Genomic DNA, 12,007 nt, shown 5'->3' with positions numbered 1-12,007 from the left:
CAACATAAGGAAAACAGTCAATAATATTGGAAAAACACTGTATGATAATACAGTGACTACACTTATCATGGTAAGCAATTGAGTAGTGCACAGAATTAATGAATCAGTGTTGTACATTTGTAACTAATGTAATGTTTTATGTTAATATTTACTTCAATAAAAAAAACTCATGAGCCACAAGAAACACATTTTAGATTCAAAGATACAGGTTTAAAGTAAAAGGATGAAATTTTATATAGTCAAATAGAACTCTTCATTTCCCCTCTCCCGGCAATCCTCATTTCAGTAAAAGGTACCACTATCCCTCCAATTGTGAAGTCAAAAGATGAGATGGGATCCTCGATTCTTCCACAATTCTTCAATCTACTCCGAGCAAATTTTGTGGTTCAGTTTTCTAAATTTGCTTGTCCACTGCTACCCTATGAGAAGCCAGCATCCTCACTTGCCTCACCTACTTTAGTAGCCTTCTAACGGAACCCTCTGCTTTTATTTTTGTCCCATACAGTCCCCTCTCCATAAGGCAATCCTGAGTGCTTTTAAAGCATATGAAATACTATTCTTCTCCAGCTTAAAAACTTCGAAAGCCTTCTCCATTTCTCACTGCATTTAGAATCAAATTCAATTTCCTTTCTTTTTTCTTTGAGGGTCTAAAACGGTCTCTGCGTAGCTCTCATATCTGCTACTTCTCAGGAACAATACTGGACCTCACGGGACACAGAGGGAAGACTATCAAAGTGTTGAGAAAAAATAATTTAGAATTTATAATTTAAAATTCTGCAATATTAATATTCCAGAATGAGTGCAAAAAAATATATTTTCCAACATACAAGCACTCAGGAAGTTCATCACCCAAAGAGTGTCTCTAAAACACCCACAGAAAATATCCAGCAAGAAAAAAGGCTACCTCCTAAGAGGCAGAAGTGTGATAAAACAAGTAACATGATCAATAAAACATCTTAAGTCTAAATAAGCACAGACCATAAAAAAATAATATTTTAAATAAATGACAAGTAAAATTTCTGAAGGTACAGATATGGAGTAGAGGAAGAGAAAGTATCTGAACTAAATGGAAGAATAAAAATGCTTACTTAAAAAAAATACATGTTACTTAAACTTTAAGAGTAGTCAACAGAATAGGCTTAGAATATGTAACTTTAGGGGAAAAAATGGAATAAAACCTTTATCAACAGCAACAGAAAAGAGGAGAAAGGAGAGCAGGCAGGAGGAATCGAACTAAAAGCACAGTGAGTAGAAAACCACCATGAACGGACGTGGTGAAATTCCCTTCCTGATGACATGTCATGACACCACAATGACAAAAACTGCAGAACAAAACCCAGTACGTACTTCTCACAGCAGATAAATCAAAACATGATGGAGAAATAACAAAACAGTAGAGCTTTAAAACATAGGAAGCAAAAATATAATTATTAGGAAAAATAGAGAAATCTCACAGCAAAAGGTCACTTTAAAAATGGATAAACTGGGTAGGTAAAAAAGTATGTGAAACATCTGCGTAAGTATAGTAAACCTGTTCTAGCATATACATAATTATATATATTCATACATATAAATATATAGACTAAATATACATTCTTTTTGAATACATACAGAACATATACAAAACCAAATATGAAAGTCCAAAGAGATCTCAAAATATCTAAAAGTCATAAAGTCCACATTTATTAACCATAAAGGAACAGAAGTAGAACTCTACATTCAGGTTTTGAAATTCCATTATCCAAAGAAATTAAAACAGTAATTACTCCTGTACAACCTTAAATGAATGAAAATGTTAAAAACTGACAATATGAAATCTTAAACAGAAAAGCAATAAAAGCACTTATCAACACACGAGATGCAGCCAAGTGATAACCAGATAAATAAAAATATTTATGCCCTGAAATGTATTTATTAAAAGTTAATAAAAGTTAAAAGTGAAATAACTTATGAAAGTGCAAGCCCTGGTAAATATGCTAAGGCAAAAATAGAAAATACTAGTCCAAGGAGTATTAAACTACGTAACAAGTCAGCATGACACTGAAAAACCAGTTAAGGATGAAACAAAATAAAATTTTAGGCCAATCTCACATGGTGCAAAAAATTGTACATAGAAGATTTTCTAGTTGAATCCAGTAATGTATTAAAATATCAAATACGATGTGCGACAGAAACATAAAGATGATTCAGTGTTACACATGTTATCAACCTGTATTCCTGCTTAGGGTTTTAAAGATGAAATCTTTATGCCTTTTCCCTCCTAAACTCTAAGTATTAGAAATGGAGTACAAAGGGTTCACTCCCACGAGGACAGAGGGAAAAAGGGAGGAGACGTCAGCGACTGGAGACCTCAACAGCATTCAGAAGAGGAAACACAGCAGAGGGACAACTAATTTAGTACCCTATTATAGGACCCACAGTGTGAAAGACGATGACAGAAAAGGGAAAGGAGGACCCTCTCAAAACAAAAAACCAATGCCAGAGCCTCTCAAAAACTCAGAGATGTCAACAAGTATAAAAGATACACAACAGGACTGCCCTGCCCTACACCTCCTACCCCGCTGCTCCTGCACCCCATCCACACAGACACCGTGAGCACTCGGCACTGATGGCCTAGCCTCTGCCACGGAAATTTGAGGTTTATTCTCTGGAGAAATTAAATGAGAGGCACCTGGGATCTGAAGATAAAGGCACAGAAAAAGGGGTGAGGTTGAAAAATGGAAGATGAACAAAGTGTTTCAACCACCGGGAATGTTTCAAGTTATGAGTCTATCCCTAAGACAGGTAATTCAAACTTTAGTTTCTGAATGGTTCTGAAGAACAAAACCCCACATACTGTTGGGGATCTCTTAGCTAAGAAGTCTACTTTCTTGCACAGCCATCTTAAAATGATTTTGCCATCAAGCCCCACCTATGCATAAAGAATTTGTAATCAGCTTTTTAACGTCCTACTCTTAACATCAACAGAATAAATCTCTTAAAATTTAACTTCTGCTACTGAGATAACTAAATCCAATTTTACCATCACCCTGTTAAACTATAGCCACTCAGTTACAAAGATCACAGTGCCTATCTACTAGGAGTAGTTTTGAGAATTTTTCCTCATTATCATCTGTGCAACTGTTCTACTGAGCAGGACCTTAGACAATTTCCAAACAAAAAGTTGTCCCACAATTCAGACCTGAACACAGAAGTTAGGTTAAATTAGCATAGTAAAAATTTCAATACAAAATCTTACCTGTTTATCTTTCCTTTCTATAATATCTTGCTTTTGTTTGCATTTTTGAGAAGTCTCCTTGATATCTGTTGCCTGTAAAATTGAACCAGAAGGAGGAGAATTTAGTTAAAATCTCAAGCAAGCAAATTATGTGGTCCCACCCATCCAAATATCAAGTTAATCCACAATGCTTTTCATTTCTTTCATACCAAATTTATAGTTACCAACAAAAATACTAACTTACTTGCAAATCTATAAATGCTTATTCATTGATATTAAAAATAGCCATAGCAGGATGCATACATGTTTCTTTATCCCTTCACATTTATTATCTTGTGGTATTTCATCTGATCCTAGAAACCATCCTATTAGGATAGCAGGGTCCATAGTTCAAACTGTTCTCAAAATCTTGGGACTCCCAAAATCTCTCTAAAGGTCAAAAGCCATGACCATAAAAATTTTAAGTTTAAAATTTTTAAATAATTTTTTTAATAAATGGAATATTCCATATGCCATTATACTATTTATTCTAAGAAACATCAGGTTTTCAATGATAAATTCACAAAAGAAATTCAATGTTTCCAGGAATACTACTCTGAATCCTCTTATCATTAAAACATAATCACATTTCAGGGCGGCTGGGTGGCTCAGTCGGTTAAGCATCTGCCTTCAACTCAGGTCATGATGTCAGGGTCCTGGGATCGAGCCCCACATCGGGCTCCCTGCTCAGAGGGGAGTCTGCTTCTCCCTCTCCCTGTCTCTGCCCCCGACTCATGCTCGCTCGCTCTCTCTCAAATAAATAAAATCTTTGGGGGGTAAAAAAAAAAATCACATTTCAGTTTTCTCTTTTGTATGCTGGAATTCCTATTAAGTAGCAACCTGCAAAAAGTGACGATTAGGACCCTGAAAGCCCTATGGTGGTAGAATTGAGTTAAAAAAGGAATGAAAGCTACAAGTGAATGCACAAAATAACTTAGAAAACCTGCAGAGTAGGTCCTGTACTTGCTAAAATACAGAAAATCCTAAGCAGAGCCAGAAAAGTACCTTCTCTTTGATTCGAGCCTCCAAAATGTGACGCTGCCTCTCAATTTCTTCAATTCGACGGGTCATAGGGATCTGCCCTTCTTTAAGTTTTCTCACCTCTTCCTTCACTCGGTCTCGAGCTAGTTTTACTTCTTCATACTCCTGACGAACATTTTCATATTCCTTGCAATTAATTCAAGAAAGAAAAGTTAATGTACTACTAGCTTAAACTAACACATCTCCTAAAATCAAGGTGCAGACAGAAACCAAATCTATGAAAAGACTGTTTTGATATCCTTTCGGCAGGTCTACTAATATAAAATTCACCCTCTGAAACAACTTAAGAAATAGTGAATACCACAATGACTTATCAAGAACCGTGATACTCAGTATTTACCTCTATCACTAGGCTGGACTCCGACTTCCATGGTTCTGAAACTTACACAGTAATTGCTACTAAAATGAGGTTTTCCTCTAGTCTCTCAATAAAGAAGGGATATGAGAATGTATAAATAAAAGAAACTCAGTTATGAAAAGTAAAAATGCAAAAACAAAACAAAGGAAAAATGGGTCAAAAGGAGAACAAAAATGCGGGTAAAAATGATGCCTGTCATGTCACAAGACTTAATAAATATTTGCTAGAAAACAAAAGTAAGAGTGCTCAGAGAGCATATAGTAAGAATGAATGGGACGAAGAAAAGAAAAGATTACAAACATTAGAATAAATTAAAAAACAATGAAAAAAGATTGAAATCAATCTCAGAAAGAAAAGGATAAACCAAAAGACTTTAAAGGAGAAAGATAAAGTAGGTTAAGAGAATAATGGGCATAGGAAAATGTAGTCAAAACAAGCTGAAAAGCAAAAAGTTTAAGAATTATGGACTGATGGGACAGGGTAGGGTGAAGGGGTGGTGGAGAAAGGCCACAAATACAGCCACATGTTCTATTAACAATTACCTCCATCCTAACCCTGGAACAAACATAAAACTTCCTTATTCTGTTCCGCCCATCATGAAGAGATGCACTGAGCGAATGGACTCTTCAGCTCAAACTGTGGTCATAACTAATAACTACACACTGCAGAGCGATTAAAAGGAAAGAGTAGCCTCAATAAACCAAGGAAGCAGGAGGAAAGAATTATAGTCCACAGCTTTCAGCTACATCTGTACCTGAACTTATCAGTGGTACATGCCAAGTAAATGCTCTGTGACCTGAGGACACTCAAAGATTTAATTTTTATATGTAAACATATTTAGATCATTGATATCTTATAAAACAAACTATCTGTTGAGGACTCAAACCTGGAAGAATTAAGAGCACAATCAACTGTTATTTGTTACACAGTAAGAGTAACAGTACACAGCTGTATTATAACACCAATTTTATTATGATACGTAAGGCAAAAATGAACAAAAGCATCTAATTTGAATACAGAGCAATTAGTGCCTTCTTTATAGCCTTTCTGCTAGTTAAAGCATCACTATTTTTGCCTCTAATAATTAAGACTTACCACCCACGGCCTTTTAGCTTCAAGCATCTCAATCAAATCTAAATGTCGCTTACGTTCATAGAACCTCTCCACATCTTGTTTATATCTTTCATTCCTCTGAATCATTTTCTCTAGATACTCAGTTTTCTCTTTGCATGAGGTCTAAAACAAATATTTAACGATTAGTTTAACTGAAAAGACAACAGGTCAAACTCTATAATGATGAAAATGTAAAATGCTAGCAAAATTTCACAATGAAGAATTTCACAGTTCTTAAGAACTGTACAACATGCATACCTGAGTTCTGGTCTAGGCCCTGCAATTTATTAATTGTGTGACTGTGAGGAAGCCCCACCACATCTCTGAGCCTAGCCTCTTCCTGCCTAAAGACTAGACACATTTCTGCCCCACTCACCTCAAGGGCAGAAGCAACGTACTTACTTTAAGTGCAAGTTCAACAAAAGCTGTTAATGTGATATACAAATGAAAGTAGTATTATTACGATTAGTACGTTATGAACACCCATGGCTTAAGGACTTAGAAATGAGATGAAGGAAGCTAAAATCTGGCCTTTAGACTGTGAGTTAACAAATGCAAAGATGTACTCAGAACCTAGTAGGGTATGTGTTTGCATTCCTTCAGAGGAGAGCACTAATTTCAGAGTGTTTCAGATCGAGTATAGTAGTCCCTCACCTTATTTGTGGGGAATATAGTCCCAAACCACTAGAGGATGCCTGAAACCACTTAGTGCCAAGCCCTATATATATATATATGTACTGCTTTTACCTAAACATGCATACCTATGATAAAGCTTAATTTGTATATCTGACACAGTAAGAGACTAATAAGAACAAAAGAGAATAATTATAACAATAAATGGTCATAAAAGTTATGTGAATGTGGCCTCTCTCTCAAAATATATTATCGTACAGTTGCCACCCCTCTTCTAGTGATGATGTGGGATAATAAAATGCCATGTGATGAGATGAAGTGAGGCACTGTGACATAACGTCAGACTACTGTTGACCTTGTGACCGTACGCCAGGAGGATCATCTGCTTCTGGACTGGAGGTGACTGTGGGTAACTGAAATGGCAGGTAACTAAAAGTGTGAATAATGGGGGATTACTGTATCAGACTGTTCCACTGGGGAAAGGGTAAAAAGACTGACAGAGTATCTAAAGCAGTATAAAGTAATTACTACTCCTTTGGTCACTAATAAATATTAAATTATAATAATATGCTTATTATTAACTATGGACAGTTACAATTTAAGAGAAAGCATTTGTTTATAAGATATTTTATTATGAAAATTTACTGAATTTATGTTAGTGGCTGGGACATGGAAAATGATTCATTAAACAAAACACCTTTTCAAATGATATGCTATAAAAGAACATTGTAATGTGTATGTTTATTATAGGTGAACATAAAAAACAACACTGCAACTAAACACAAAGCTCTCTTACAAAGTCAACCCTCCTACAACTGAAAAAATATGAGAATTGTTCAACAGAGACACTACATCAAAATCTACAGGGTAACTGCTATATTACCCAAAGCCTTGTACCGTCCTGGCACATGGCAGGTGTTTAAGAAATGCTGAAAGAATAACTACTGAAACTTCCTGAGAGAAATACTTTAAAATACTATCATTGGTTCCTTAGAAATTCAATTAATAACATGTATTTGATGAAATGATAGTCAAATTTTTCAAACTTTTTTCAAACCCAATTCTCATTTACTGTGACTTAGTTTAATTAATGTCAGCAATACAACCCTAGGTGGGGAAAAAAAATCATAAATATATGAAGTCACTTGAATCAGAGCTACTATTCACTCTACCACACTGTGAAAGACGGAAACCAGTGAGGGACATAAAAATGAGTTGTCTGTTTATAAATACCTCTAGTTGTTTTTCTTTCTCCCTGAAGTTTTTGAGTTCACAATGGTATCTGTGCATTTCTGGAGGACCAATAGACTTCTCAGTAGCTTCAAGGAGTTCAATTTTACTCAGTTTAGCAAATTCTCCAACTTTATCCTAGAGCATAAAACTTAAATATCAGCAACTATTATTTTTTTTAAAGATTTATTTGTTTAGAGAGCGAGAGAGAGAGAGAGACAGAGAGCATGGGGAGGAGGGAGAGAGAGAGAGTGACAGAGAAACGTAAACAAACTCTGCACTCAGCAAAGAGCCTGACACAGGGCTTGATCTCATGACCCTGACATCATGACCTGAGCAAAGACCAAGAATCTGACGCTTAACTGACTGAGCCACCCAGGCACTCCGCAACTATTACCATTCATAAATATCTTCAAAACATATTTCACTCAGTGATCACACTTGTTAAGATGAAACTCATTTAAAAGAAAAAAACCGTAAGATGTGCAATATATATAAACTCTGTCCTTCATATATTATTCCCTAAAATGATAAAGATAAACTAAGAGTATGAACTGTCATCTTTCTGAGACCCTTTTAAAATTTTCTAGGTCAATATTTCTAGGGTAAAGTGTTTATAGACATATAATAAATAGCTTGGGGATAAAAGAAAAAACAGTTCCCTGGATTGAAATGATCATTAACTACCACACATCAGCTGGAATGTTAGAAGTTAAGAAAAAGGATATTTTTAACATCTACTTCTGGAGATATCAGGCATCAGCTAACAATGCTTTCAAATTTTAAACTTTTCTTGAATTTGGACATACGTAATCAAGTCACTGTTTCTGAATTGAAAAAAATGAACTATAATTCAGTCACTAGACAGCAAAGAATTTTAACATTTAATGTGCATTTTCAGCATATTTTTACTAAACTTAAAATATAACAAAGGTTTAGAATGCACACCTATAGATTTAAGAGTTTTAGTGTATCAAGTATTTTATACAAAAACACGAGTAAGAAGTTGTTCATTAACAAAATTTTAAGTGCCTACAAATTGTAGCACATGGCCACGCAAGTCACTCTACCTAAAAACAATATAATTTTATTTCCTTTACCATTTTCTGTAGTTTAGACTTCCAACTTTTTATTAATTGAAATCTTCCAAATTACTGTAAGATTAGGAGATGAGATGTTACCTTTTACAAAGGACTGTTAGAAAGTATTAACATTATGAGGCTTACTTTAAATAGCCTCCATTACAATGTCCCTTGAAAAGTATTTACAATCTTCTATGGCATGAAGAGGAAACACACAAAATTTTCCCGTGTGTACATTTAATTCTCTCATACCTGAGGTAGAAATTGGCAAAGATTGCCCACTTGAATGTTTAAGGCTGCAACTTGTTCTTCTACTACTTTCTGGGTTGTAGATTTTTTGTTGATGAACCAAGACGACTGATTTTTTGCCACGTCAATCTCACGGGTGATTATAAGATTTCCAGAAGTTCTGAACCTAGTTAAAAAATAATTTTAAAAATCTTTATGTTCGAAATACATGTATCATTTTAGAAATATAATTTCCAAAATTCTCTTGCAACAAAGGCTTCCAGACAGGATTATTATAACTTTTATTCCTTTTGATATTTTGGCCCCTCCAAAGAAGGAAACCTTGATATTTTATTGGTAATAATACATACTTAACCACATGTAAGTTACCACTTATTCAACATCACAATTATTTAACTGTTAAAAACAAAGCCAATACTAATTTCCAAACGCTGACAGAGGATTTACATATCTGGATTTATTTATCCTTTATTATTCTCCAATCACATGCGTTGACTGCAATTCAAAATGGGGTGGTATATATAAAATTAAATGCTGAAACTTCCTCTACTTGGAAAATATATGAATGAAAACCAATTCTTGCATAAGCAGTTCAGACATCAAAACTAGCCCGGTCATACAAGCCCATGCCTTCCTTGTCATGTACTCCACTCTGAATTCAGAGGGGACTATATCATACACCCTCTTAAAGGAACATTAAGCAATACAGAATCTGAAAGAAGGGTATTTACTTAGGTCTTGCTTTTAGAAGTACTACTGCTCCACACCTCCCATCCATCTTCTTCACTGGGAATCAGCAGCATGTGGTAGAAAGATAAATTATTGGTATTCAATGGCTAAATGACAATGATAACTTGTAAATGTTGTGTATACAGACTATAATTAGAACACTCCAAACATTAAGATTTTAGAACTTAAAAAAAAGGTAGTTTTAAATTTTCATTTCCAGCAGAATGACTAATGAAGTACTTTCTGATCTTCTTGCTATAAACTACAAATAATGAAATATTAAAATGTTCATAAATGCATTTATGAGTTAGCATGAAAGTAAGTAAATCTGGCCTAAATCCCAGGGCAGGTGGAGATCCAGAAGTTGAAAAATGAAACTGGCTTTTCCCCTAGGGACCATTTGTCCCACCAAATAACCTTACACATTCATTTTCATAATCTCCCAGGAGAAGGGTTACAGATAAGGCCCCAAACTACCCAAGGTAGAGAGTCTAATAAAAATAATCCCCAAAAGACTATACCCTCAATGTAAGGGTAAACTAGAACTACTCCACCATCACCACCGACAGGTAAACTGCCTGTCTCAAACTATGGCTTGAATTGCAGAAAAACCAATTTCTCCTAAAGACAGTTAATAACCACAAGCCAATCTAAAACAGATTAGTATACTGAAGTTAGTTACATAACATACCTAAGGTTCAAAAATGCACGAACTGAGAATTGTGTATATTTTGATCCTGGATTGAAAGTATCCAATGGTCTGTTGCATAAGTTAGTGAAAATTCCCTCAGCAGGAATCTACCTTTACCCTTAAAGAATTAAAACAAAGTTCAAAGATAAAGGGGCAGCTTATTGGAAACACACATACATGAAAACAAACCATCAAGAGTAAGAACTAGCAGGGAGCAAGATGGCAGAGGAGTAGGAGACCTGGATTTCGTCTGGTCCCAGGAATTCAGCTGGATAGGGATCAAACCATTCTGAACACCTACAAACTCAACAGGAGATCGAAGAAAAGAATAGCAACAACTCTCTGAACAGAAAAGCGACCACTTTCTGGAAGGTAGGACGTGCAGAGAAGTGAATCCCAGGTGATATTCGGAGGATAGACGGCAGGGGGAGGGGGCCTCCATCAGCCGCTACTGGCAAGTGATAGAGCCGCGGAGCACAAAATCGGAACTTTTAGAAGTCGGCTCCGCTGAGGGACGTCGCTCCAGTGGCTAAGCAGGGGGTGGAACCCTCGTGGGACAGTGTGGACTCAGGACCCTCGGGGTCACAGAAAGACCGGGGGTGCCTGAGTGCGGCAGAGCTCCCAGGGATCTGAGCGGGGAAGCCGGCTGCAGAGACGGAGCCGAGGAGTGGGCTCGGAGCTCGGGGTTGCCATAAACCGTGATCTGCGACACAGTCGGGCCACCTCTCCTCCAGCAGGGACCCAACAAGCGGCAGATCCGGGGAGACTCCCCTTCCTCCCCCAGGAGTAGCGGTGCAGGAGCGCACCGCAGGGATGTGCTGGGTTTGGAGACTCCACACGGAGTCGGGTGCCAGAGATAGAAACGCTCGGTCACAGGTTGGGTGAGCACGGAGTGCGGCCGGAGACGGGGAAACGGGAGTGACTGACTGCTTTTCTCTGGGGGCTCACTGAGAAGTGGGGTCCCGAGTTCTCGGCTCCTCCGGGTTGGAGATTGGGAGGCCGCCATTTTCACTCTCCGCCTCCAAAGCTGCACGGAAAGCTTGCAGGGAACAAAAGCTCCCGAGAGCAAACCCGAGCAGATTACTTAGCCCGGACCGGGCAAGGGCGGGGCAATTCCGCCTCCGGCAAAGACATTTGGGAACCACGGCAACAGGCCCCTCCCCCAGAAGATCAGCGAGAACAGCCAGCCAAGACCAAGTTTACCGATCAATGAGAACAGCAGAACTCCAGCGCTAGGGGAGTACTACACATAGAATCCATGGCTTTTTTACCATGATTCTTTAGTCTTTCAAAGTTAATTTTTTTTAACTGTCTTTTTTTTTTTTGAATTTTTCTTTTTCCCTTTTTCAACCAACATCTTACCAATCCTTTTTTAAAAAATCTTTTTTTTCATTTTTAGATTCATATTCTATCCCTTCGTAGTAGTTGCCCTTATTTTTGGCATATATATACAAGTTGTTCTCTCTTTAAAACTCTGGGATACAGTTTCTTCTAACATCCAAATATACCCTAAATCTCTAGTGTATGGCTTTGTTCTAGTCTCCTGCCTGATCACATTATCTCCCTTTTTGTTTTTAAGCCCTCTTCTTTCTTTTTTCAACCAGCTTCTTCTCAATTCCTTTTAT

General features: G+C 36.9%; 1 protein-coding gene across 4 annotated transcripts in view; it reads right to left on the bottom strand.

The window, feature by feature from the left end:
* SMC5 (structural maintenance of chromosomes 5) overlaps positions 1-12,007 on the bottom strand; it is a 95,458-nt gene that overhangs the window by 59,177 nt on the left and 24,274 nt on the right. For 2 of the 4 annotated variants that reach the window (XM_032427679.1, XM_032427680.1), the window contains exons 4-8: positions 8,966-9,128; positions 7,635-7,769; positions 5,751-5,891; positions 4,262-4,423; positions 3,239-3,310 (exon numbers count right to left, since the gene is read on the bottom strand). In XM_032427679.1, coding sequence (XP_032283570.1) covers positions 3,239-3,310; positions 4,262-4,423; positions 5,751-5,891; positions 7,635-7,769; positions 8,966-9,128 — 673 coding nt within the window. Of the gene's footprint in view, positions 1-3,238; positions 3,311-4,261; positions 4,424-5,750; positions 5,892-7,634; positions 7,770-8,965; positions 9,129-9,693; positions 9,749-10,382; positions 10,656-12,007 lie in introns of those variants that run through there. The other 2 variants (XM_032427682.1, XM_032427681.1) reach the window with 2 other exon arrangements.

Source organism: Phoca vitulina, unplaced genomic scaffold (genome assembly GCF_004348235.1).
Source record: "Phoca vitulina isolate PV1807 unplaced genomic scaffold, GSC_HSeal_1.0 scaffold37, whole genome shotgun sequence".
Taxonomy (NCBI): Eukaryota; Metazoa; Chordata; class Mammalia; order Carnivora; family Phocidae; genus Phoca; species Phoca vitulina.
The sequence above is the reverse complement of the archived record's forward strand: the minus strand, read 5'-3'. Positions and strand labels throughout refer to the sequence as shown.